Genomic DNA, 27,785 nt, shown 5'->3' on the forward strand with positions numbered 1-27,785 from the left:
TGAGTTCTCGGCCCGTCCCGAGAGTGGCTGGTCCGCAGACTCGGACTACCAGTCCCAGAAGGCACTGCGCCCGCAGCCCGGGGCGGGCCGTGGTTGCCCCTGGCAACAGAGCCCGTCTCCCAGGAGCGGGGACTGGGAAGCGCTCCCCAGCCGGGGAGGCGCAGAGCTAGACCAGAGAGAGGCGGGGACGCGGGTAGAGCGACCAAAAGGTGGGGAGGCCGGAAGAGACTGACCGCGCCGGCCCTCGGAGAGACCCCCTTCCTGAGAGGAGGCGCACAGAGAGGATGCCAGAGCCAGCGAGATCTAGAGAGAGAAAGACAGGGATTGAATCACAGAGACACTCAGAGGGAGGGAGAGCCCTCAGACACAGAGGGATTCACAGGGCCGGAGAGACTCGAAGAGTGGGTTAGAGAAGAGGGCAGGGACAGAGGCATAGAAAAGAGAGGAGGGAGAGAGACTGAATCACAGATACGCAGGGAGCGAGGGAGAGACCTCAGAGATGGAGAGAGACTCACAGGGCCAGATAGACACGTGGAGTGGGTCAGAGAAGGGAACAGAGAGAAACAGAGACACAGACACAGAAAAGGGACGAGGGAGAGAGACTGAATCACAGCGACACAGAGAGGGAAGTCTCTATCTAGAGACCCTCGAGAGAGATTCAGAGAGCCAGAGACAGAGATTCAGAGAGCCAGAGACACAGAGAGATTCATAGAGACATACAGAGAGATTCAGAGAGCCTGAATTACAGATTCACAGAGCCAAAGAGACAAACAGAGGATTCGTAGAGCCACAGAACACAGAGAGATTCAGAGAGTCAGAGACATCGCAAGAGATTCATAGAGCCAGAGACACAGAGATTCATAGAGCCACAGACACAGAGAGATTCAGAGAGTTACAGAGACATAGAGAGACACTCATAGAGCCAGAAACACAGAGAGATTCAGGGAGTCAGAGAGACATTCATAGAGCAAGAGACACAGAGAGTCAGAGAGACAGAGAGAGACATTCATAGAGACAGAGACACAGAGATTCAGAGTCAGAGAGACATAGAGAGACACTCATAGAGCCAGAGACACAGAGAGATTCAGGGAGTCAGAGAGACATTCATAGAGCGAGAGACACAGAGTCAGAGAGACAGAGACATTCATAGAGACAGAGACACAGAGATTCAGAGTCAGAGAGACAGAGAGACACTCAGAGCCAGAGACACAGAGATTCATAGAGACATAGAGATTCATAGAGCCAGAGACACAGAAATTCAGAGAGTCAGAGAGACATAGAGAGACATTCATAGAGCCAGAGACACAGAGAGATTCAGAGTTAGAGAGACATAGAGAGACATTCATAGAGCCAGAGACACAGAGAGATTCAGGGAGTCAGAGAGACATTCATAGAGCGAGAGACACAGAGAGTCACAGAGACATAGAGAGACATTCATAGAGCCAGAGACACAGAGAGATTCAGAGTCACAGAGACATAGAGAGACATTCATAGAGACAGAGACACAGAGAGATTCAGAGAATCAGAGAAACAAATAGATTCAGAGAGCCAGAGACACAGAGAGAGTGAATCACAGACACAGAGGGACGGGGAGATCCCCAGAAACAGAAAGAGATTCACAGAGCCAGAGAGACAAATAGAGATTGGATCAGAGAGAAAGGGACAGGGACAGAGATAGAGAAGAGAGGAGGGAGAGAGACTGAGTCATAGACAGGAGAGAGACCCCCTTAGCGTCAGAGAGAGAGAGATCCACAGAGCCAGAGAGGGACAGGCACAGAGAAACAGATGAAACCAGAGAGATATCGGAAGAGACAAACAGAAACAGAGACGAGTTGCAGAGCCGGAGGAAGGCAGAGAGACAGAGACAAAGGCATTTGTAAAGACAGGGGTGGAGGTGAGGAGAGAGAGGGAGAGACAGGGGCAAGCATTTAGAGAGCGACCCCAGAGAGGAAGACAGAGATGAACTCCCAAAGAGATCAAGTCGCAGAGGGAGGGAGAGACAGAGTCACAGCCTTAGAGAGAAAAGAGATTTACAGAGCCAGAGAGACAAATAAAGACAGGGAAAGGAACAGACTCAGGGAGACAGAGGAGGAAGAATTTATCAGACATAGAGGGAGAAACAGAGGGAGACTGACTCACAGTCAGACCCCGAGAAGACCACGACACCAAGACCCAGAGATGGCGACAGATACAGATGGAGACACACAGCCGAGGAAAGAGAGAAATAGAAAGAAATAGAAACAGCATTTCTCGGAGACAGGGAAAAGAAAACAGATCCACTGAGAGGCAGAAAGAGAGACACATCGAGAAAGGTCGCTCCAGGAATAGAGGGAGAGGGACAGAGGTCACAAGAAAGATACTCGCGGGCAGAGAGAGCCACACAAATAATGGAGAAGCCAGGGGGAGAAATAAAGACTCAGCCGGCATCGGAGAAAGCCAGAACCCCAGCAGCCTCCCTGTCGGCTGCTGGACCCCTAGCGTGGAGCATAAAGTTTGTTGAAGGAAGGAGAGGGGCAGGGGCAGACACAGGGACCCCAGGGCGCCCACAGGACACACGAGGCACCCTAGTGGGGGAGGAACACGGGGCAGGATGACAGATTGCAGGGTAGTGGGGGGAAGCCAGGCTCAGAGGATGCCCCTCCCTCCAGCCAGCCCCCGGAGTGGGTGTGTGCACGTGTAGGGGGCAGGGAGGGAGGACATTTGTCCCGTGTCTCCGGGAGGGGAGCGCCTTTAAGCCGAAACCCCGCCCTCTCTGTCGTCCTGGCAACGCCTCCCCCTACCCGGGGCTCCCACATTTCAGCAGGTGCCGGAGCTGGAGCTCCCACCGCCGCCGCCCGTGCCTCCGGCTCCCGGCGCCGTGCCTTTGGCTCTTCCTCCCCACTCGCCCGCTCCCCCTGGCGGAGCCGGCGCACCCGGGGGTGCCGCTCCCTGCCTGGCGCGCTCCGCACCTGGAGGTGCCTTGCCCCTCTCCTGCCCACCTCGGAATTTCCCTGTGGCTCCTTTGATCCTTCGAGTCTCCGGCTCCTTTCCCTTCCACCTGTTTCCCCCAAGAAAGGCAGGATCCTGGTCCCTGCTACGTTTCTGGGGCCATGGCTGGTCTGGGCCCCGGCGGAGGCGATTCAGAGGGAGGACCCCGGCCCCTGTTTTGCAGAAAGGGGGCTCTGAGGCAGAAGGTGGTCCACGAAGTCAAGAGCCACAAGTTCACCGCTCGCTTCTTCAAGCAGCCCACCTTCTGCAGCCACTGCACCGACTTCATCTGGTGAGGGAAGGGGGCTCGGGGACTGGGGGAGGAGGGGACTAGGGGTGCAGACTCCTGTCACGCCGACCCCTGTGGAAGGAAGAAGGAGGGGGCTGTAGCCCCGACTCCCAGGTTCTAGGATGGCCGGGGAACGCTGGGAGCCTCGACTCCTGGGTTTGAGGAAGGAAGAGGCTGGTTCCTAGAGTCCTGGGTCTGAGGGAGGAGGAGGCTGGAGGACGGAGGTCCTGGAGTCTTGGGTATGAGGGAGGAAGGGGCTGGGGGGCTGGGAGCCTGGATTCCTGGATCTGAAGGAGGAAGAAACCGGGGGCTGAACTCCGGTCTAAGGGAAGAAGGGCTGGGGGCCAAAATGTCTGGGTTCTAGAAAGAGGAGGCGGCCGGGGCTTGGACACCTGGACCCTGCGGGAGGAAGGTCAGAGACAGCAGGCCCCCTGTGGCTCTCAGAGGTTGGGGGTCCAGGTACCCCTTTCTGCACTGACCTAGGATCCCTGACTTTTCCAGGGGTATCGGAAAGCAAGGCCTGCAATGTCAAGGTAAGAACTGGGGACCAGGGCTCCTGGGACCCTCAGGCGGGTGGAGGCTGGGCCCTCACAGCTGAGGCTGCTTGACACACGTGTTCTCTGGTCCCCAGAGAGGCGCGGGGGAGCCCGGGGCGGGGGGTGTGGCAGACACACAGCCTGTGGTGGGGAGGGAGCTCTGATGGTGGGGCCACCGCGGAGGTGGTGCTGGGGGCCCCTCCCTCGGCCGGCTCCAGGTGGGGACAGATATTTGGAGAATCTGTTGCCATGGGAACAGGGAGATTTGGAAAAGGGGAGCTGAAGGGGGGAAGGGGGAGGGGGCTGGAGATGCAAAGTCAGAGCCCCCCCCACCCCAGACTGCTGTCGCCATGACAACACCAGCCGTCCTAGGCAGGGGCAGGCCGGGTGGGGTCACCGATGGGCGAGTGGGGGCCGGGCGGGGCCGGCAGTTCTGGGGGGCGGGAGAGGGGGGCGAGTCCTTGAGCACCAGCTGCTACTGCTGAGAACAGAGTGAGTCAGGGTGGGGGGCGGGCCGGCACAGCGCCCCCAGACTCACTTCTGCCCAAGTTGCTGCTTCCTGGACTGCGTCTGAAGATATTTCGGTTTTTGCTCTTTGAATCTGTCTGCCTCTCTCCTCGCTTTCTGATCTCGGTCCGTGGGCCTGTGTCTGTTTGTCAATGGGATCTTATTTTCTTTCTCTCTTTTTCCATCTCCCTTCCCTGGACTCTGTGCTCTGTGTCTCTCTGTGAGTCTCTGCGTCTCTGTTTCTGCCTCTGAACCTATCTCTTGGGTTTCTATCTCCTGCTTCTCTCTCTGGCCTCCGATTTTCTCTCTGTTGGACTCTCTGTGTTGAGATCCCTCTCTTTCTGGTTTTCTCTGTTTCCGAGTTCTGCTCTCTCTTTCCGATTTTCTGTCCACTGGGGTCTCCCTCTGGATCGATCCATGCCTCCATCTGTGTCTCTATGATTTTCACCTTTAGTCTGCAGCTTTGTGGTTCATCGACGATGCCACGAATTTGTGACCTTCGAGTGTCCAGGCGCTGGGAAGGGCCCCCAGACGGACGTGAGTGCCCGGACACCTGGTTCTCCTCCTCGGGCCGCGCCCCCGCCCTCACCCCTCGGCGTCCGTCCCAATTTCTCCTGCTATTTTATGGCTGGGAGGGGAGGGGGGCTGGAGAGATAGGGGAGCTATCTGGCCCAGATTCCTTGCCCTTGGCCTGGAAAGGGGAATGCGAGGGGACTGACAGGCTGGGGACACAGGTGGGGACAGAGAGGAGGCCGGGGTGAGGAGACTGAAGATGGGCACTGCTGGGGTGGGCTGTGTGATCCAGGGATGAAGGGATTTAAAATTGAGAGCTGAGGAGCACACAGAGAAAAATACCAATGCAGGTGCGGAGATCCCAACATAAGACAGAGGCAATCTCAGGAAGAGGAACAGAGTCACAGAAAAAGACAGAGACCCAGGAGAGATTGAAGATGAGGCAGAGAGAGAGACAGAGCAGAGAAAGAACCAGGGAGAAAGAGGGGAATTTGGAGGCACCAAAAGATGGACAGAGAAAATCCAAGAGACGGAGACAAAGACACCTGGAGAGAGAGACTAAAATAGAAAATGGAGGATACAGACAACAGCTTAGGAGATGCTGAGAAGAGACCCAGGGAAGTCCCACAGTACACTTGCACACATGTGCGTGCATGTACAGATGCCCCTGTCATCACAGATGTGCAGCACACAGAGACACACAGCCTCTCCCCAACCCCTCTCTCTCCATCAGAGGCTCACAGGACCAGTCAACCCTGAGTGCCCATCCCCGTTCCCTTTTCTGCTTTATCTCTGAGCCTCAGTTTCCTCCCCTATAAAATGGGGCTGATGATCTAGCATTGACCAACAGAACTGTCTACAGTGACAGAAGCATTCTGTAGATGCACTGTCCAACAGGCAGCCACCAGCTCCACGTAGCCCGTGAGCGCTTGAAACAGGGCGACTGTGGCTGAGGAACAGAAATTCCATTTCATGTCATTTGAATTGACTTACATTTATTTTTTATTTTATTTTTATTTTTTGAGATGGAGTCTTGCTTGGTTGCCCAAGGTGGAGTGCAGTGGCGCAGTCTCGACTCAGTGCCACCTCTGTTTCCTGGGTTCAAGCGATTCTCCTGCCTCAGCCTCCTGAGTAGCTGGGACTACAGGCACGCACTGCCACGCCTGGCTAATTTTTTTGTTTTTTTAGTGGAGATGGGGTTTCACCATGTTGGCCAGGCTGGTCTCGAATTCCTGACCTCATGATCCACCCACCTCAGCCTCCCAAAGGGCTGGGATTATAGGCGTGAGCCACCGCGCCTGGCCACATTGACTTAAATTTAAACAGCCACATGTAGTTAGTGGCCACCGAGTGGGACAGCATACATCTGGACATTTCCTGGCTTGTTTTGAAGTCAGGTGGGTTCAGAGTTTCGCCCAGGGTTTGACACAAGATTGGAGACAGCTTTATGATGTACAGATGGAGAGGCAGAGAGAGAGAGAGAGATCCACAGAAGTCCATGAGGCGTTCTACCAGCTTATCAGCCGAAAATAACAGAAGTCTACATAGAAGATGTGACTTCATAGAACATATATTGAACACCACTGTCTACCAGCACGTGTATGTGATTGATGACCCGCCTCATTCACTCACCTCTGCCACCAACACCAGACTAAGTCTGATGTATCCAGTCCTCGTTGGGTACACTCATCAAGATTTTTTTGGTTTTTCGCCTGTAATCCCAGCTACTCGGAGGCTGAGGCAGAATTGCTTGAACCTGAGTGGCGGAGGTTGCAGTGAGCCAAGATCACGCCACTGCACTCCAGCCTGGGCGACAGAGCAAGACTTTGTCTCAGAAAAAAAAAAAGAAAAGAAAAAAGATTTTTTTGTTTTTTTTTTTTTGTTTGCTTTTGGGGTATTTTTTAGATGGAGTCTCACTCTGTCGCCCAGGCTGGAGCGCACTGGTGCGATCTCAGCTCAGTGAAACCTCCACCTCCCAGGTTCAAGCGATTCTCATGCCTCAGTTTCCCGAGGAGCTAGGACTAGAACAGGCACGTGCCACCATGCCCGGCTGATTTTTATATTTTCAGTAGAGACAGGGTTTCACCATGTTGGTCAAGCTGGTCTTGAACTCCTGACCTCAGGTGATCCACCCACCTTGGCCTCCCAAACTGCTGGGATTACAGGCATGAGCCACTGCACCCAGCTGATTTTTGGGGTTTTTTGAGACAGGGTCCTGCTCTGTTACCTAGACTGGAGTACAGTGATGGGATATAGCTCACTGCAGCCTTGAATTCTCCAGGCTCAAGTTCTCCTCCTGCCCCAGCTTCCCAAGTCGCTGGGAGTACAGGCACAAGCCACAACGCCTAGCTAATTTAAAAAAATGTTTTTGTAGAGATGGAGTCTCACTCACTATATTGCCCAGGCTGGTCTTCAACTCCTGGTCTCACTCGATCCTCCTGCTTCACCCTCCCAAAATGATGGGATTACAGGCATGAGCCACTGCACCTGGCCTCAAGTATTTTGTATACAGTATAGGATTGGATCCACACAACAGCTTATGTGGTTAAGTTAGGTCTTTTTCCTGTCCCTATCTGGTTGGAATCCCAGCTCCACCATTTTTGGTTCTGTGACATTTCCTGAGTTAATTTACCTCTCTGCACTTCTGGAATCCCTTGTCTGTAAAGTGGAGATAATAATTATGCTCACTATGGATTGTTTTGAAGATTTAGTGAGTCAGACATTTGGGATGATTTCTGACACACAGCAAGAGCCAAAATATTATTTTTTGTTATTGTTAAAATTATTATTATGACCAATGAGGAAACAAGTGAATAGTGAGGAGGAGATCTTTCCTCTGCAGCACTTGGTTTTTTTGTTTTGTTTTGTTTTTTTTACTATTGAGACAGGGTCTCACTCTGTTGCCCAGGCTGGAGTGCAATGTGCGATCACTGCTCACTGCAGCCTTCACCTCCGGGGTTCAAGTGATTCATTGCCAGCAGTTGATCTTCTTAAAAGTAACATGCAGGCCAGGCGCAGTGGCTCATGCCTGTAATCCCAGCACTTTGGGAGGTCGAGGTGGGCAGATTACCTGAGGTTGGGAGTTTGAGTTCAGCCTGACCAACATGGAGAAACCCCGTCTCTACTAAAAATACAAAATTAGCTGGGCGTGGTGGTGCTCACCTGTAATCCCAGGTACTCAGGAGGCTGACATAGGAGAATCACTTGAACCCAGGAGGCAGAGGTTGTGGTGAGCTGAGATTGCACCCTTGCACTCCAGCCTGGGCAGCAAGAGCAAAACTCTGTCTCAAAAAAACCAAAAAACAAAAAAACAAAAACAAAAAAAACAAGATAACATGCCTCGGCCGGGCACGGTGGCTCACGCCTGTAATCCCAACTCTTTGGGAGGCTGAGGCAGGTGGATCACGAGGTCAGGAGATTGAGACCATCCTGGCTAACATGGTGAAACCCCGTCTCTACCAAAAATACAAAAAATTAGCCGGGCTTGGTGGCATAAGCCTGTAGTCCCAGCTACTTGGGAGGCCGAGGCAGGAGTATAGCTTGAACCTGGGAGGCAGAGGTTGCAGTGAACGGCGATCGCACCACTGCACTCCAGTCTGGGCGACAGAGTGAGACTCCATCTCAAAAAAAAAAAGGACATGGATTAAGAGCTTAAGATGTGCTAAGGGTTTGGCAAGTATGATTTCATTTAGTCCTCAGGGAGGGCACATGGCCCCACTTTTCAGACGGTAAACCTGAGGCTTTGAAAAGGGGCAGGTGTGGTGAGGCCACCTAGCTGGGTAGGGGGTAGAAGCAAGATTTGAACTCTGATGTATGTAACCAGGGCCTCCGTGCTGTCTCATTTTTAACAGCGACCTTCACTTTTGAGAATAAGAACAGCAGCCTCTGTCTGTGGATGGCTTGTGTGTCAGGCACCCTGTTGAGAGCCTTCATACACAGCATCTTATTTAGTGCAGCAGGAACCCTTTGAGTTAGGGTCAGTGGAAGATATTTAAAAGCTCAGCACATTGAAAGGCATCCTGGAAACTGCCAACACCCTCCTCTACCCAAATATATATTCAAACTAGAAACCCCGCTAACATAAATGAAAATCCAAGAATGGCCTAAATTTTCACCCTGTGATAATCCTTTTAATGGATTCTTAGAATCAAGTTATTTAACAAGCAGATATTGTCCCAGGGGTAGAGGGTGGCAGGGGAAAAGCAGCAGCTTCACTGATGTCCTGCCTTCGTGCTTAAGGAACTCTGAAAATTTAGCATTGCTTCAAAATATAGATTACTTATTTCCACTTGACAGAGGAGGATGTTGAGGCTCAAAATTAGGAACGAACTTGCCCCAAATCACACAACTGAGAAGTGGCCTAGCTCTTACTTAAATTCAGGGCTATGTAGGAACTGCAATAAAATCCCTAATAATAACCACAGGAAGAGTAATAGTATTGGGAGCATCTAACATGGTAGGCACAGCTGTGTTTTGTACACCAATTATTTTATTTAGGCCTGCTGGGTTCCTGTTATAACTGAGAGGTCATATTCTCCATTCCACCTGGAGCTCAGAGAAAGCATACCATGTGGACACTGGCAGAAGCTGCCAGTGAATGAGCTGGGGTTCAGGGTGGCCCACAAGTCCTCAAATAATAACTTGTGGGAGTTGGGGGGATGGGAACTATGGGATGTTGGAAGCTCCTGCCTCCTTCATGTTCTGCCCAGATATCATTTTGTCAGCGAGGCCTCCCCACCACACACTGTTTGTTTTGTTTTGTTTTGTTTTTTTGACCCAGAATCTTGCTCTGTCGCCCAGGCTGGAGTGCAGTGGCACAGTCTTGGCTCACTGCAACCTCGGCCTCCTAGATTCAAGCGATTCTCATGCCTCAGCCTCCTGAGTAGCTGGGATTACAGGCGTGCACCACCATGTCCGGCTAATTTTTGTATTTTTAGTAGAGACAGTGTTTTGCCATGTTACCCAGCCTGGTCCCGAACTCCTGAGCTCAAGGCAATCCGCCCACCTCGGCCTCCCAAAGTGCTGGGATTACAGGCATGAGCCACCACGCCTGGCCAGGACCACCGTATTTAAAATTTCAATCCCCCAACTTCTGGTGGTCCCCATCCCTGCCTCATTTTTCTCCAGAGCACCCATTACCAACCATCAAACTATATGTTTTATTTATTTACCATGTTTACATTCTGTCTCCCTCCACTAGGAAGTAAACTCCATATGACAAAGAGTTTTTTTTTTTCATTTGTTTAATGCTGGGTCCCCACACCAAGAACGGTCCCTGGGCACACAGCAGGTGTTCAATGATTATTGGTACATGGAGAGAAGGAGATGGAGCCTCAGGATGACCTAGAAAGTAAGGCAGGAGGAAAAGATAAAAGGGCCCCTCCCCTGGGGTTTTAGGACCCTCCCAACGCCCCCTAAGCCAGTCTTCTCTGCTCCCAGGACCCCCGGAACAAGCACAAGTTCCGCCTGCATAGCTACAGCAGCCCTACCTTCTGCGACCACTGTGGCTCCCTCCTGTACGGGCTTGTGCACCAGGGCATGAAATGCTCCTGTGAGTGAACTGGGCGTTGCCAGGGCCCTTCCAAAGCGCCCGGTCTGGGTTCTGGGAAATGCCCGGGATGGGGTGGGGTGTGGAGGCTTGGTTTGGGGGCGGGGCCTGAGGTGCTACCCGCAGCTTTCTCCCGCAGGCTGCGAGATGAACGTGCACCGGCGCTGTGTGCGTAGCGTGCCCTCCCTGTGCGGTGTGGACCACACGGAGCGCCGCGGGCGCCTGCAGCTAGAGATCCGGGCTCCCACTGCAGATGAGATCCACATAACGGGTGAGGTCCCGCCCCCTCGCCTTGCCCCGCCCCTTCCCCAAGTGTGAGGCGAGGTTGACCCAAGGCACTTGTGCTGGCCCAGCCCCACCCCAAAGATGGGGCCACGCCTCTCTCAATGGTCACGCCCACACTTCCGACCCGACCCCAAAGGCCCTGCACACCCCGCCATACCCCTTTTGGCTCAAAGCTCCCCCACCAGCCTGGCCTCTTGCAATTTTCAGCGCCTGTTAATGACTTTGACTTTGTTTTTTTTGAGGGGGGCAGAGTTTCGCTTTTGTTGCCCAAGCTGGAGCAGCGATCTCAGCTCACTGCAACCTCCGCCTCCCGGGTTCAAGCGATTGTCCTGCCTCAGCCTCCCGAGTATCTGGGATTGCAGGCGCCCGCCACCATGCCCTGCTAAGTTTTTGTATTTTTAGTAGAAACGGGGTTTCACCATGTTAGCCAGGCTGGTCTCGAACTCCTGACTTCAGGTGATCTGCTCGCCTCGGCCTCCCAAAGTGCTAGGATTACAGGTGTGAGCCACCGCGTCTGGCCAATGGCTTTCTTTCTTGTTTTTGTTTTATGTTTATTAAGACGGAATCTTGCTCTGTCGTCCAGGCTGGAGTGCAGTGGTGCAATCTTGGCTCACTGCAACCTCTGCCTCCCAGGTTCAAGGGATTCTCCTGCCTCAGCCTCCCGAGTAACTGGGATTACAGGTGCCCGCCACCACATCCGGCTATTTTTGTTGTTGTTGTTGTTTTTTGAGACGGGATCTCACTCTGTTGCCCAGGCTGGAGTGCAGTAGGGCGCTCTCGGCTCACTGCAGCCTCCACCTCTCAGATTCAAGCAATTCTCCTGCCTCGGCCTCCTAAGTAGCTGGGACTACTGGCGTGTGTCACTGCGCCCAGCTAATTTTTGTATTTTTAGTAGAGACGGGGTTTCACCGTGCTGGCCAGGCTGGTCTCGAACTCCTGACCTCAGGTGATCTGTCTGCCTCGGCCTCCCAAAGTGCTGGGATTACAGGTGTGAGACACTGCACCCAGCAATGGCTTTCTGGGTATAAGCATCTTGAGAAGGGTGAGTACCTGGTTCTGAGGTAGCCTGAGGTTCAGTATTGGTGACATGGCCAGGGTCCAAACTCTGGTTCCTAATGGAGAGAAGGGCTCTGGTCTGATTTCGGGGTCACTGTTTGGGGAAAGGGCTCTATGCCGTCTCTTCTGGGTACTGGAGAGGTAAGAAGTCATGAGAAATGAGACTGAGAGCTTGAAACTCCTGATTGCTGACTGGAGGAGGGCTGGGAGCCCCTTCCTGGATCTCTAACCCATCATACTCTTCCTCACTTCCCTTTTAGTTGGCGAGGCCCGTAACCTTATTCCTATGGACCCCAATGGTCTCTCTGATCCCTATGTGAAACTGAAGCTCATCCCAGACCCTCGGAATCTGACGAAACAGAAAACCCGAACGGTGAAAGCCACGCTAAATCCTGTGTGGAATGAGACCTTTGTGTTGTGAGTCTGGGGTGCAGGGAAGGCAATGATCGTTGACAGAGAATGCTCTGAGGGTCCTAGTGGCCCCCAGAGAGCAGCTGATGGGAGGGGTTAGGATAGAGGGAACCCAGAAAAGGGCAGAAGAAGATGGTGGGAAAAAGGAATAGAGCGATTGAGGGAGTGGAATGGAGATACAGAAACAGAGACAGCCAAACCACTGTATAATTAGTCTCCATTGAAGCCCCCAACTTTAGAGTTAGACAGGGATGAGAGAGAGAAGAGAGAGCCTCAGAAGAGGCAGAAACCCAAAGAGAGACACAGAGGGAGAGGGAGGGGAGAAGACGAGGGATGGCAGGGAGACAGAGGTCAGTTGACAGAAAGACAGAGTGACAGAGACCCAGAGAGGAGAGAAAGGTGCAGAGACTCAAGAGAGAGAGAGATCTCAAGAGACAAGAGACAGGGATGGGAAGGGGCGGAGAATGCAGGAGGAAGGGAGAGGAAGAGCTCTCTAGGTTTACTTCGGGCCCCAAAGCCCTAGCTGGAGAGAGAGCCCCACTGGGAAGGTCAGAGGTTGGAGACAGACAAAGCAAGAGAGGAACCCCAGCTGGCTGGGTTTGCCCCCACCTCCAGCACCAAGGATGGGGAACCGAAGGGATCCATGAGCTTGGCCCCGCACCCCATTCACCCCACCTTCCTGCAGCAACCTGAAGCCTGGGGATGTGGAGCGCCGGCTCAGCGTGGAGGTGTGGGACTGGGACCGGACCTCCCGCAACGACTTCATGGGTGCCATGTCTTTTGGCGTCTCGGAGCTGCTCAAGGCGCCAGTGGATGGCTGGTGAGGAGCAGGGCTGGGGCCTGGGGATGGAGTGAATATTACCATCTCCATCTGTGTGTGGTCTCTCTCCTCCAGGCCACTGTCCTTCCCTCCACCTCCCAGCACACACACGTACACACACACACACACACACACCCCTCTGTTTCTCTCTCTCTCTCTGTATCTCTTCTTCTCTCCTTCTCCCTTCCCTTTCTCCTTCTCCGTCTCTTTTTATCTCACTCTTTCTCTCTTCCATCTCTGTGTCCGTCTCTCTGTGTCTCTTTCCTCCCTTCCAATGTCTTTGCCTCTCCCATGGGTGCCCCGTCCCCGCTGCCCGCCTCTGGTCTCCGTCTGTATGTCAGGTACAAGTTACTGAACCAGGAGGAGGGCGAGTATTACAATGTGCCGGTGGCCGATGCTGACAACTGCAGCCTCCTCCAGAAGTTTGAGGTACCCAGACCCCGGCTTCCTCAGGGGAGCCCAGCCCAGCCTCCCATAGTTCAGAGCTGGCCTTTCCTTCCACCCTTGAGTGCCTGCTGGTCCTGGGACTACAGTTCCCAGAAGACCCTAGGACTCCCTCCTCTGCTCTTCTAGGGGACTCGAGCCCCAGGGTCTGTTGGGAATTATAGTTCCTATCCATTGCCATGGCTTGAGGGTACTAGGGGCCACCAGCCCCTGCTCTAGGGCGATCCCTTGCCTCTCCTGGGACCCTGACTCTCTCTTTCTTTCCTCCCAGGCTTGTAACTACCCCCTGGAATTGTATGAGGTGAGTAGAACAACCAAGGCATTGAATGGAGGCAGTTTCAGCCTGCGTCTCTGATTTCTTATCCCTCCTCTGACTTCTGTCTTCAATTCCACACACACGAGTTGAGCACACATTTGTGCTAGGTCTGTCTTGTGCTTGCTGAATAATCCAGGATCCAGAGGTGAATCTGACCCTCAAGCAACTCCCCAAGGTAGGGACAGTCACAGATACTTAAAATACAGGAAGATGTGCTAAATTAGAGGTAGCCCAGGGCACTGAAGAGGCCTAGAGGAGGCATTAATGCAGCCTCGGGGAGGGTGGTCAGGGAGGACTTCCCTGAGGAGGTGACACCTGAATTGATATTCTTGAGGTGCTTTTTTTTTTTTTTGGAGTCAGAGTCCTGCTCTATCGCCCACGCTGGAGTGCAATGGTGCAGTCTCGGCTCACTGCAACCTCCAACTCCCAGGTTCAAGCAACTCCCTTGCCTCAGCCTCCTGAGTAGCTGGGATTACAGGTGACCGCCACCACACCCGGCTAAGTTTTTTGTATTTTTAGTAGAGACGGGATTTCGCCATGTTGGCCAGGCTGGCCTCAAACTCCTGACCTTAGGTGATCCAGGTGATCCGCCTGCCTTGGCCTCCCAAAGTGCTGGGATTACAGGCGTGAGCCACGCCCGGCTGATTCTTGAGTTTTAAAAAATCTATCAAGCGTGATGACCTTAATCTCTCCATTCATTCATTCACTCATCGAATGCCTTTTTTTTTTTTTTTTTTTTTTTTGAGACAGAGTCTCGCTTTGTCACCCAGGCTGAAGTGCAGTAGTGCAGTCTCGGCTCACTGCAACCTCCGCCTCCCAGATTCAAGTGATTCTCCTGCCTCAGCCTCCCGAGTAGCTGGGATTTCAGGAGCGCACCACCACACCTGGCTAATTTTTGTATTTTTAGTAGAGATGGGGTTTCAACAGGTTGACCAGGCTGGTCTCGAACTCCTGACCTCAAGTGATCCGCCCACCTTGGCCTCCCAAAGTGCTGAGATTAGAGGCGTGAGCAACCACGCCCAGACGAATACCCATTTTCTAGGGTGTCATAAGCCAGACCCTGTTCTGGGAATAGAATCAGGCCGTTCCCTGGGGGAGCTCCTCTTCTAGTGGAGGACAAAGTTACAAACCCAGACATTCACAACGAGGAGCAATGCTGCTGTAATGGAGATAGCCTCAGGCACTGGGGCGTCCCTGGCACAGCCTGAGTCAGAGAAAGCTTCCCAGAGAGATGAGACCTGGTGGAAGGCCGGGATTTCCCAAAGGAGAGACCAGATTTTCAGGCAGAAGGAAGTAATGCTCTCTCCCTCATTTACCCTTTCAAAAAATACTTTCCAGAGCGTCTCTGTGTGCAAGGCGTGGTTCTACTCACTGGGGATATAGAGAGAGCAGGGAAAGAACAAACAAAAAAAAAGTTCCTTTCCTCACGGGATTTACACCGGGAGGAAGATATCAAACAAAATATATAAGCATATGATAGGCTTGGCGCCGTGGCTTGTGTCTGTGATCCCAGAACTTTGGGAGGCCAAGGTGGGCAGATCACCTGAGGTCAGGAGTTTGAGACCAGCCTGGCCAACATGGCAAAACCCCATCTCTACTAAAAATACAAAAATTAGCCAGGTGTGATGGTAGGTGCCTGTAATTCCAGCTACTCGGGAGGCTGAGGCAGGAGAATTGCTGGATTCCAGGAAGCAGAGGTTGTAGTGAGCCAAGATCGCTCCACTGCAGTCCAGCCTGGGTGACAGAGGGAGACACTATCCCCAAAAAAAAAAAAAAAAAAAAAAAGAAAGACAAGAATCTTCAAGATTCAACAACAGCAACAACAGCAACAACATGCTATAGTCTTCCCTGGACTCTTACAGAAACTTTCACCAGAGTTTTTAATGTTCTGTGTGGGGGTTCATCTGCATCAGAATTCCTAGAGTGCTTGCTTGTAAAAGCATATTCCCCGGCCTTTCTGCAGACCTACTGAGTGAGGGTCTCTCTGATGCCTCAAATGTCTGCATACTAAATTAATTTCTCAGGTGATCCTTTTGCAAAGTTAAGTCTGAGAACAGGCTCTGCAGGAGACAAGGGTACCAGCGGGAGGAAATTCTGAGCCAAAGAGGTAGAGTCTTTTGAGATCAGCGGGGATGATCCTCCCGTGCAAACCCAAGAAACCCAGCAGGGCAGACGGTGGGCAAAGGCCTAGAGGCAGGGAATGTGTGCCTGTTGTGGTTCACAGTGCTCTCCCACAGTTTAGCAGGCACCACTTAATATTACCAGTGAACACCAACTATGTGCCAAACCTTGAGCTAGGTACGGGGCTAACAACACAGCAAACAGAAACAGCCCTTATTATTATTATTATTATTATTATTCTGTATTATTTATTTGAGACAGAGTCTCGCTGTGTTGCCCAGTCTGGAATGCAGTAGCATGATCTCGGCTCACTGCAACCTCCGCCTCCTGGGTTCAAGCGATTCTCCTGCCTCGGCCTCCCAAGTAGCTGGGTCTACAGGCATGTGTCACCATGTCCTACTAATTTTTATATTTCTAGTAGAGATGGGGCTTCACCATGTTGGCCAGGCTGGTCTTGAACTCCTGACCTCAGGTGATCTGCCCACCTCAGCCTCCCAAAGTGCTGGGATTATAGGTGAGCCACCACACCTGGCCCTCAACAAGTATTTATGTAGCCTCAATGATGTAGGCAGAGTTACTGTGTCTTAGCGAACAAAGCAGACCCCTGCCTTAGGGAGCTCACAGGCAGAAAGCAGATAGTCACACAGATAGATGTAAATTACTAAGAATAAAAGTGCCAGGAAGGTGCTGTCCATGGTGACCAAGGGGTGGTAAGAGAGGCATCTGACCCAGTTTAAAAAGTCAGGCGTGGCCTCTATGAAGTGATGCTTGAGTCAAGGTCTAAAGGGTGTTTGGGAGGCAACTAGGAGGGAAGGGGAGGGGAAAGCTTTACAGGAAGACCTGACAGCAAATCCAGAGGCCGCGAGGAGGGAGGGAGGACAGTGTGTGTCAGGCCAGGGTGGCTAGATTATGGAGCCCCCAGGAGAGAGAACAACAACCTGCAGGGTCAGTCACAGCCTGGCTCTGCAAGTCACATGGAACAAAATCTTAACACAGAGAGAGAAGTTAAAGGGTTTACAAGCATAAGGGAGACATGACCTGGTTTATTTATTTTTAAATTGGCTCCTGTGCCTGCTGAGTAGAGAATGCATTAGAAAGGGCAGCCGTCCATGTGGAGGGACAAGTGTGGAAGCTGTGACAGCGGCTTAGTCGTGGGCCCCCTCCCTGGGGGGCCAAGGCAGGAAAAGGTAGAGTAGGGACCTTAGCTGAAAGCCAGGAGTGCTCCCTGGACTGGCAGCACCCATGTCACCCAGAAGCTTTTTACGCATACCAATTCTCAGGTCCCACCCCAGATTTATAGAGTTAGAAAATCTGGCATTGGGACCGAGCAATCTACCAAACCCTCTAGGCGATTCTGGCTTAGAGGCTAAGAGCAACCAGACTCTAGAGCTGAACTGCTTGGGTTTCGTTTCTAGCTCTGCTCTTTACCCGCTGTGTGACTTGGGGCAAGTTACTTAACGTCTCTGGGCTAATTTCCTCTTCTGTAAAATGGAAATGATAGCAGGGTTTTCTGGAGATAGCATATAAGCCATCTACTAAAAAAAAAAAAAGAGAGAGAGAGAGAGCTAAGTGTTAAATAATAAATAAACCCTCCAGGCTATGGGAGTCAGAGAAAATTAAGCCAAGGATGGAGCAGGAGGGTGGCCATTTTCCTCTCTCTAGCTAGTCTCATCCTTTTCTTTCTTGGGTGCTGTCTCTCCTGGGGGCATCCCCTTATCGCTGTATAAGGTCTAACTGCCTCTGGCACTTTCTCCTTTCCACAGCGGGTGCGGATGGGCCCCTCTTCCTCTCCCATCCCCTCCCCTTCCCCTAGTCCCACCGACCCCAAGCGCTGCTTCTTCGGGGCAAGCCCAGGACGTCTGCACATCTCCGACTTCAGCTTCCTCATGGTTCTAGGAAAAGGCAGTTTTGGGAAGGTTGGATTCCTGGGGTTCCGGGGGAAAGGGAGGATGTCTGGGGGGAGGTCAGATTTCTAGTTCTTAGGGAGGAAGTAGGGCTGGGAAGACACTGGGCTCCTGCATCTTCAAATATGGTTAGGTTGGGCTGTTCAGGTTCCAGGAGAGGAGAGGCTTACAGATGCGGACACTCTCCCTGAGGGGGCGGGCGGCAAGTCAGGGCTGTCAGTCCCTTAAGAGATGGAGGGAGGACCTGGGATCCCGTTTCCCTGCGTCCCTGAAAGGGAGGGGGCAGGTCCTGTACCACTGGGTTCCCAGCATGGACTGGCCCTTTTGGAACTGTGTGCATAGGTGATGCTGGCCGAGCGCAGGGGCTCTGATGAGCTCTACGCCATCAAAATCCTGAAAAAGGACGTGATCGTCCAGGACGACGACGTGGACTGCACGCTGGTGGAGAAACGCGTGCTGGCGCTGGGGGGCCGGGGTCCTGGCGGCCGGCCCCACTTCCTCACCCAACTCCACTCCACCTTCCAGACCCCGGTAAGGATGGAGAGGGCGGAGGCTGGCCTCAGGGCCCTGCCTCATCCAGTTCTGGACAGATCCGGCATCTGCGTCGGGATTCTGAGTTTAGGGCGAGGCAACAGAACCTTGTACTCTCTGAGTGGGCGAGGCCAGGAGGATGGGCTCCTCAGGGGGCGAGGCCAGGGAGACGGGCTCCTCGGGGGCCAGGGCCAGGCGTATGGGCCCCTCGAGGGGCGTGGCCAGGCGGTGGGACTAATCGGGGGCGTGGCCAGGTGGAGGGGTCCTCGGTGGGCGTGGTCAAGCGGAGGGACCCATTTGGGGGCGTGGCCAGGCGGAGGGTCTCCTCGGAGGGCGTGGCCAAGCAGTGGGGCTCCTCGCGGGGCGTGGTCAGGCGGATGAACTCTTTCGGGGGTTTGGCGGGGCGGGCTTTGTCAGGCGATGGATCATTAATAGGCGTGGCCAGGCAGATTGGCCCCTTGTGCGGCGTGGCCGGGCAGATGACATTATGAATGAGCGTGTCCAGGCAGGTAGATTCTTCGAAGGGCGTGGCCGGGCGGATGAGCTCCTAGGGGCGTGGCCAGGCGGTGGGTTCCTCGGGGGCGTGGCCAGGTGGATGGATCCTGCGAAGGTGAAGCGGCTGAGCTCCTTGGGGGCGTGGCCAGCTGGATGGGCTCCTCGGGGGAGTGGCCAGATGCCTGTTCCCCTGGGGAGCTTGGTCTTAATTGGGTGTAGCCAGTGCTCTGGAATTTTGAGCAAAGGAGCACAGTGGAGGAAAGCGCCTTCCTAGTGGGCCTGCCCAGAATTGGGCTCCGAGTGACGGGGTCATCACTTTTGGATTCTGACTGAAGGACACATCAGAAACAGGGCATTTCCCTAGGATTGCGACGTAAGAACAGAGTCAGAACCTGCAGGATTTTGAGAGGGCGTGACTTTACTTCCAGGGACTCTGAGTGAACGTGCCTAGCTACCTGGATTAAAATTTCTATATGAGCAACTTTGATTCCCTTTTTTTTTTTTTTGAGACGTATTTTCGCTCTTGTCCCCCAGGCTGGAGTGCAATGGCGCGATCTTGGCTCACTGCAACCTCCGCCTCCCAGGTTTAAGCAATTCTGTCGATTACAGGCATCCGCCACTGCGCCCGGCTAATTTTTGGTATTTTTAGTAGAGACGGGGGTTTCACCATGTTGGTCAAACTGGTCTCGAACTCCTGACCTCACGTGATCCCGCTTCGGCCTCCCAAAGTGCTAGGATTCCAGGTGTGAACCACCACACCCGGCCGCAACTCTGAGCCTTGGTATGAAGCCAGAATTGCATATGTGTGTGAGTGGCTGTGGAAAGAGATTTTGGTGTCCCCGATTTCGAGCGAAAGGTGGGCTTCAGTCTTCATTCTGAGAAGACGGGGCCAGAACAGGTGGTCTGATAGTTGGGGGTGGTCTGACGGGTGGAGATTCTGAGGTAGCAGGGTTAGCACCTTAGGGCCCTTCCAGGGATGTGGCTAGGTGCTCTGGTTTCTGGTTGGGTACATCCGGAACCTTCCACGTCTGTCCTGAGTGATCAGGAAAGAACTTCTCCTACCCCGGGTGGATGAGTCCCGCCTCTAAGCCCATGCACTCCTCTGCAGGACCGCCTGTATTTCGTGATGGAGTACGTCACGGGGGGAGACTTGATGTACCACATTCAACAGCTGGGCAAGTTTAAGGAGCCCCATGCAGCGTGAGTCTCGGCCAACAGAGAAGGGACGGGGTGGCGGAAGGGGGCAGGGTCCAGCCACTGACCCTCTGACGTCCTCACCCACCCCGTCCTCCAGGTTCTACGCAGCAGAAATCGCCATCGGCCTCTTCTTCCTTCACAATCAGGGCATCATCTACAGGTGAGCAGCCTCAGGACTTTCCACGGAGGAAATCACGCCCCTGGAAGGGGAGGGATTTGAATATGCGGCTCCAGACTGCTGAACTCAATCCTTCTTGCAATTCCTACCCTACCCGCCCCGCTTCGTCCAGGGACCTGAAGCTGGACAATGTGATGCTGGATGCTGAGGGACACATCAAGATCACTGACTTCGGCATGTGTAAGGAGAACGTCTTCCCCGGGACGACAACCCGCACCTTCTGCGGGACCCCGGACTACATAGCCCCGGAGGTAACCCCAACCCTGCCGGTCTGGCCACGCTTTGAGATTCCTTAGAGAGGTGTGGCTGATGGTCCCGTATTCATCGCGGGGGGAGGCCTGACCCTCGGGCCTTGTCGTGAGTTGTGGCCTTCTTACCCAGCCAGGTGTTCCTCCAGCCTCCAGCACAGGTGAGCTTGTGCACTGAGCCTGCCAGGTGGGCCCAGCTGGGTCTCTAAATAGGTAAGGTGGGCGGCACCTGTGGGTGAACGTGCCAGGAGAGAGGGACCAGCTCGTAGGAATTCCGAGTAGGGCCTCATCCTGGACCCTTCTGACAAGGTGCAAATGATTTCTAGTGTACTCTGAGTGGGTGTGGCCTGTCCCCTGCCAACACTGAACATGTCCAGACTATGTCCTGAATACTCTTAACTGGGCAGGGCTCTCCCTGGAGTATTCAGTTGGATGGAAGCTTATTTCCTAAGTGTTGTACGTGGTTCTCTGATCTAAGTGGGTTGGACTTCTGTGCTGCATTTTTTAAGAGGGCAGGATCAGTAAGGCGCGGTGGCTCACACCTGTAATCCCAGCACTTTGGAAGGCTGAGGCGGGTGGATCACTTGAGGTCAGGAGTTTGAGACCAGCCTGACTAACATGGTAAAACCCGTCTGTACTAAAAATACAAAAATTAACCAGGCGTGGTGGTGAGTGCCTGTAATCCCAGCTGCTTGGGAGGCTGAGGCAGGAGAATTGCTTGAACTCGGGAGGTGGAGGTTGCAGTGAGCTGAGATCACACCACTGCACTCCAGTTTGGGCAAGAGTGAGACCCTGTCTCAAAAAAAAAAAAAAAAAAAAAAAAAAAAAAAAGAAAAGAAAAGAAAAAGGGAAGGGTGAAATCCCTAAGGTTCTGGGACAGCAGATGCTGTCCTACGAGTATTTTAATTTTAAGTGGGTGGGGTATTACCTGACTTTGTTAAAAGGGAGGGGCTGATGTTCTGAACGTACATATAGATGGATAAAGCACATGCCTGTAGTCCCAGCTACTTGGGAGGACGTGCCTGACTTGTGCCCAAATAATCAATGTCAGTGATCACAAAACCTGGCTGGTAATCAGAATCATCTGTAGAAAATTTGAAAACTGAGGCCAGGCATGGTGGCTTATGCCTGTAATCCCAGCACTTTGGGAAGCTGAGGCAGGCAGATCAGTTAAGGTCAGGAGTTCAAGACCAGCCTGGCCAACATGGTGAAACTCTGTCTCTACTAAAAATACAAAAATTAGTTGGACGTGGTGATGTGTGCCTGTCATCCCAGCTACTCAGGAGGCTGAGGCAGGAGAATCACTTGAACCCAGTAGGTGGAGGTTGCAGTGAGCCAAGATTGCACCGCTGCACTGCAGCCTGGGCTACAGAGTGAGACTCCATCTCAAAAAGGAAAAAAGTAAAGAAAATTTGAAAACTACACACATAGCCGGGCGTGCACTTTGGGAGGCTGAGGCGGGTGGATCATGAGGTCAGGAGTTCAAGACCAGACTGGCCAACATGGTGAAACCCTGTCTCTACTAAATACAAAAATTAGCTGGGCGTGGTGGCGGGTGCCTGTAATCCCAGCTATTCAGGAGCCTGAGGTAGGAGAATTTCTTGAAACCAGGAAGCAGAGGTTGCAGTGAGCTGAGATCCTGCCACTGCTCTCCAGCCTGGGTGACAGAGCAAGACTCTGTCTTAAAGAAAATAAGGAAAAAAAAAAAAAAAAAAAAAGAAAAAAAAACTACACACATATTCCTGACTCTGACACAAATATTCTAAGTGGTTGCAGCTAGTGACTTGGCCCTTAGGTAGTGTTTCTATTTGAGGCTAAATGAATGTTTGAAGTAGGTATACTTTGTTTCCAGAATATTCCAAAAGGTAGATCCCTGGCCAGAATATTCAGAGTGGAGGCTGGGCCTGGTGGCTCACTCCTATAATCTCAGCACTTTGGGAGGCTGAGGCAGACAGATTGCTTGAGTCCGGGAGTTTGAGACCAGCCTGGGCAATATAGTGAGGTCCTCTCTCCACTAAAAGTGCAAAAATTAGCCAGGTGTAGTAGTACACACCTGTAGCCCACCTACTTGGGAGGCTGAGGTAGAAGAATTACCTGAGTCTGGGAAGTTGAGGCTGCAGTGAGCTGTGATAACACCACTGCACTCTAGCCTGGGCAACAGAGTGAGATCCTGTCAAAAAAACAAAATGAAACAAAAAATCACCTGGCAAGCCGGGCGCGGCGGCTCACACCCGTAATCCCAGCACGTTGGGAGGCCGGGGCGGGCGGATCACGACGTCAGGAGATCGAGAGGCTGGGGCGGGCGGATCACGACGTCAGGAGATATCGAGGACCATCCTGGGGGCTAACCGGGAAAAACCCGTCTCTCTAAAAGCTAACAAAAAAATTAGCTGGGAGTGGTTGGCCACGGTGCTGTGCGTCCCAGCTACTGGGAGGCTGAAGCCAGGAGGAATCGCTTGAAACCTGGGGTAAGCAGAGCTTGCGGGCTGAGGCTGGAGATCGCGCCACTGAACTCAGCCTGGCGCGACAGAGCGAGACTTCATCTCAAAAAAAAAAAAAAAAAAAAAAAAAAAAAAAAATCACCCGACGAAATAAATATTCAGAGTGGGAAGAGCTTGTGCTGAAAGCACTTAAAGTGGGTAGCGCTCCCAGGGGTTGAGGCCAGAGGGGTCCTAGGCTTCTTAAGGAATGCATCGTGATTACCTGCCTTCCGCCTCCCCCAGATCATTGCCTACCAGCCCTATGGGAAGTCTGTCGATTGGTGGTCCTTTGGAGTTCTGCTCTATGAGATGTTGGCAGGACAGGTAAGGGAAGGTGGGGAGAAGCTGGCTTGGCTAAAAGAGGCAGAGTGGGGCACCTGGATCTCAGGAGGAGCGGGTTAGAAAGGAGCCTGGAAGGTTGTGCCCGAATAGCGCTGTCCATGGTTCTGAAGTGTTGTCTTACTGTAGACCAAGTTTTTTGTTTTGTTTTGTTTGGACCATGGATTCTTTCTCCCTAGATGCTAAAGTAGCAGTCTGGTTAAGCCTATGGATCCCTTCTCAGAAGCATGTTTTTCAGTGCACAAAATAGAATAATACATACACAGAAAACCAACGTTCAAATCCTCACTTTGCCACTTACTGGCTGTGTGAGCTTAGACAATTACATACGTTCTAAATCAGCTTGATTGGATTCCTGGATTGCTGAGTGTACTAAAGCTAAAAAAGAGTGGGTGCCACCCTCTTGATCATCTTCTTAGCTGTCTATGGTAATGGGCACCTATAGTCCCAGTTACTGCGGAGGCTGAGGCAGGAGGGTCACTTGACCCCAAGAATTCGAGGTTACACTAAACTATGAGTATGCCACTGTGTTCCAGCCCAGGCAACAGAGCAAGACCCCATCTCAAAAGAACAAACAAACAAAAAAAAGAAATCAATTATTTTGAAAGATAGTCACCAAAACTTTTAAAATTTAATTGAATCTAACAACCAACTAAATTAAATGTATACAGTTGTCTAAATATTTTAAATTGGAATATGGACATATGTGCAGTTTCTTATTAATTCATTAAGTAGTAGGTTCTAATGGTAATAAAGTGAAAAGGAACTCTCACAGTAATTTTGAAGTAGCAATGACTAATAATTTGAAATATCTGCAACTCTCATGTGATGAGAAAATACCTGTGATTTCTATTGATAATGAAGCTACAAGCACTGCTGCTGCCTGCATTCATAACTGAAGGGAATGCTAAATTTTAGTTAGAAGTTAAAAAAAAACTTGGCCGGGCATGGTGGCTCACACCTGTAATCCCAGCTCTTTGGGAGGCCGAAGTGGGCAGATCACTTGAGGTCAGGAGTTTGAGACCAGCCTGGCCAATATGGTGAAACCCCGTCTCTACTTAAAAAAAAAAAAAGGAAAAGAAAAGGAAAGAAAAAAAAGAATGCCTTGGTATCACTTTTTTGTAACCTCAGAAGACTGTGAACCACTCATCCAACCAGGAGAATGCTTTTAGAGTGTTTCCTGCGGTTTTTCCTCTCTTCTATTTAACTGACATGTTGCATAATTAGCACCCTGCCGATTTACATAGCAGATAAAGAGAGGCAGAATAGTACAGAGATGCACAGAGCTCTGTGGCATCTGAGATAGGAAATGAGAGAACCCGAGAAGGAGAGAGATCACGCTTTGGTGGTTTGGTTTGGTCTTTCCTGAGGGTGTGGTCGGGTGTGTATGTGGGGGTGTGATGGGTCAGGTATGTTCACGGTGGGGTGAGGAGGGTGTGGAAGGTTTGAGGAAAGGCAGTTGGGCAAGTCTCTGACTCTCTATCCTCTCCACTTTCCTAGCCTCCCTTCGATGGGGAGGATGAAGAAGAGCTGTTTCAGGCCATCATGGAACAAACTGTCACCTACCCCAAGTCGCTTTCTCGGGAAGCCGTGGCCATCTGCAAGGGGTGAGAGCCCCTGACTCCCAGCTTCTCTGGGCTCACAATCCACACACCCCATTGCTGTCTCTGTGCCTATTAGAAAAAGGCTCTCATTCCTGAAGTCACTTTATTTCCATCTGTTGGAAAAGTTGATATAATACACAGGTTTTGTTAGAACAATGGTTTATGGCCCTCTTGCCACCAGGCCTGGAGATGGCCTCTGTCCCATCCTTCTCTGTGACACCCACTCCCCAGCTCCCTGCTTGCAGGAAGTGCCAAAAGTCCAGGGTCTGTCTTTCCAGAACTGGGTGGGTCAGGTAAACCCAACTTCTGCAGCTTTTCTTCCTGTGGGATCTTGGGTGACTCACCAAAACTTTGTGAGCTTAACTCTCTTCAGGGGTTATGGAGTTGACACAGAAGCAAGCATCTGGCCCGTAGCAGATTTTCAGCCCATCTCAGCACCTTCTGCATCTAGCTGCTCTCTCTGTATCTCCCTGATGGTCTCTCTCTGGTTTCTGCCTCATACCTCCCCTCCATCTGCATACGATGGGGCTCTCTGTGTTTCTTCCTTTTCTCTTTGTCTCCTGTATCTCCATCTACACTTTCGGGCCTTTGTCCAACCCCCCCACCTCCCCGTCTCTGTTCCCTCCTGTGTCTGCTCTCATACACGTACTGCATCTCACCGTCCTCTCCTGCTGGCTTTCTGTCCTCCCCTCTCTCTGGGTCTCTGTCCCCACATTTGGTCTTTATTCCTCCCTCTGGGTGTGTGTTTCCTGGGTCTCTATCCTTCTGTCTCTCTGAATCTCTGTCCCCTGGGTCTCCTCTGTCTCCTCCCTTCTCTGAGTTTCTGCCTTCTCACCTGGGGTCTCTATACCACCCTCTGAATTTCTATTTGCCCCTTTCTCTGGGTCTGCAACCTCTTTTCCCCATTCCTTCCATCTTCCCCTTGTCTCCTCTCCCCTTCCCTCCCTCCCCCTACCCCCTCTCTCCTCTTCCCTCTCCTCTTCCCTTTCTCCCCCTACCCCCTTTCCCTCTCCCCTTCTCCATTTCCTTCATTCTCTTCCTTTCCTTCTCCCTCTGGGATCCTCCCCACATCTTTCCTCTTTCTTGGGTTCTCTGCCCCTCACAACCTCACACCCTGATTTGTTCTGTTTCTGTGTCCCTGGGTCTCTGGGTATGAATTTTGTCTACTCCCATTGTCACGTATCCTCCCTCTTCCTGTCTCCCTCTCCCTCTCTCTCTCTGTCTCGCTCTCTCTCACTCTCACTCTCACTCTCTCTGTCTCTCTTCCTCTCTCTCTCTGTCCCTCTTCCTCTCTTCTCTCTGCCTCTCTCTGCCTCTGTCTCTCTTCTTCTTCCTTCTTCCTTCCTCCTCCTCCTTCCTCTTCCTCCTCCTCCTCTTCCTCCTCCTCCCCCCCCCCCCCCTCCTCCCCCCCCCCCCCCCCCCTCTCTCTCTCTCTCTCTCTCTCTCTCTCTCTCTCTCTCTTTCTCTCCCCTTTCTTTTCCCTTCTTCCCTCCCTTTGCCTGTTTCCCCTGGCTGTTCTTATCTCTCTGGGTCTCATGCCTGTGTCTCTTGGTTCCTCCATCCGCCTGTCTCTGTCTATTTCTTCCTCATTCTCTGGGTCTCCCTGTCTGGGACTCTGTCTGTCTGTCTGTCTATCTGTCTGTCTCTCTCTGTGTTTCCCACAGTTCCTGACCAAGCACCCAGGGAAGCGGCTGGGCTCAGGGCCTGATGGGGAACCTACCATCCGTGCACATGGCTTTTTCCGCTGGATTGACTGGGAACGGCTGGAACGATTGGAGATCCCGCCTCCTTTCAGACCCCGCCCGGTCAGTCACCCTCCAGGCAACAAAAACTTGGTCCCTGATGGGGTGGGGTTCCCATGGGCCTCAATATACCTGTATGTGGGGGTGGGGCTCCCTCTGCAGAGCCCTCCCGCCCCCCACAAAGGGAGGTGCAGAGACCATGAAGCATGCATAGAGATTCTGCACGAGGCAGGAGATGAGACCGGGGTACACAGAGGGGCACCCGAGGAACCCCCGGAGCTGCTTAACTTTCCCTCCCCGACGTCTCCCACAGTGTGGCCGCAGCGGCGAGAACTTTGACAAGTTCTTCACGCGGGCGGCGCCAGCGCTAACCCCTCCAGACCGCCTAGTCCTGGCCAGCATCGACCAGGCCGATTTCCAGGGGTTTACCTACGTGAACCCCGACTTCGTGCATCCGGATGCCCGCAGCCCCACCAGCCCAGTGCCTGTGCCCGTCATGTAATCTCACCCGCCGCCACTAGGTGTCTCCAACGCCCCCTCCGCCGTGCCGGCAGCAGCCCCCACTTCAACACCTCCTGCCCCATTCTAGATCCTGCACCCCAGCATTCCGGCTCTGCCCCCGCGGGTTCTAGACGCCCCTCCCGAGCGTTCCTGGCCTTCTAAACTCCATACAGCCTCTACAGCCGTCCCGCGTTCAAGACTTGAGCGGAGCCCGATATTCTCCCCGACCTTAGCATTCTGGACTCTGCCCCAATCGGGTCCAGAGACACCACCACACCACCAACCATCCCCAACTCCATGGGGTTCGAGACTCCATCTTGGTAGTTCTCTGCCTCCCCCCAGACCCCGCCCCTGGGGAAATAGCCTCACAGGGTTGGCTGTTCCAGACTCAGGTTCCAGAACAACCCTCAGGCTCTGAGGCCCCCCCGCCCCCCGCCTCCACCCCAGTTCTAGATGAGTGGGAGGCATGCCCCCCTCCTCCAGTACGTCCCGTTGCTGTTCTCTGGGGATTTCTGGGATATATGGAGGACTCTTCCCCCAGCGGCTCCCAATCAGCTTTTGTTCTAGACTTCCCCATCCCGAAGCCATCACTGCTCCCCGCAGCCCGCCTGCCGTGCATGGCTCCTGTCTGGCTCGGACCCACCCCAACCCTCCCCAGTGCCTGCCACTCTCTGGGACTCTCCTCGTCTCCTCCTTTTCCCTTAGCCTCTCCCACCCCGCCACAGCTGCTGGAGAATAAATTTGGGATGCTGA

At 52.7% G+C, this 27,785-nt stretch overlaps 1 protein-coding gene across 1 annotated transcript; it reads left to right on the forward strand.

Annotated features, from left to right (window-relative positions):
• Positions 1 to 1,750: 1,750 nt before the first annotated feature.
• On the forward strand, positions 1,751 to 27,785 carry PRKCG (protein kinase C gamma). Its single transcript, XM_017871786.1, has 18 exons — positions 1,751 to 3,259; positions 3,758 to 3,789; positions 4,754 to 4,836; positions 10,252 to 10,363; positions 10,500 to 10,631; positions 11,962 to 12,118; positions 12,798 to 12,932; positions 13,274 to 13,361; positions 13,648 to 13,677; positions 17,577 to 17,729; positions 18,060 to 18,248; positions 19,852 to 19,943; positions 20,038 to 20,100; positions 20,231 to 20,369; positions 23,090 to 23,170; positions 24,686 to 24,792; positions 26,453 to 26,594; positions 26,845 to 27,785. Exons 1-18 carry the CDS (start codon positions 3,090 to 3,092, stop codon positions 27,031 to 27,033), a joined length of 2,094 nt encoding a protein of 697 aa, XP_017727275.1. The 5' UTR covers positions 1,751 to 3,089; the 3' UTR covers positions 27,034 to 27,785.

This window comes from Rhinopithecus bieti, unplaced genomic scaffold, assembly GCF_001698545.2.
Source record: "Rhinopithecus bieti isolate Rb0 unplaced genomic scaffold, ASM169854v2 scaffold_6949, whole genome shotgun sequence".
Classification (NCBI taxonomy): domain Eukaryota; kingdom Metazoa; phylum Chordata; class Mammalia; order Primates; family Cercopithecidae; genus Rhinopithecus; species Rhinopithecus bieti.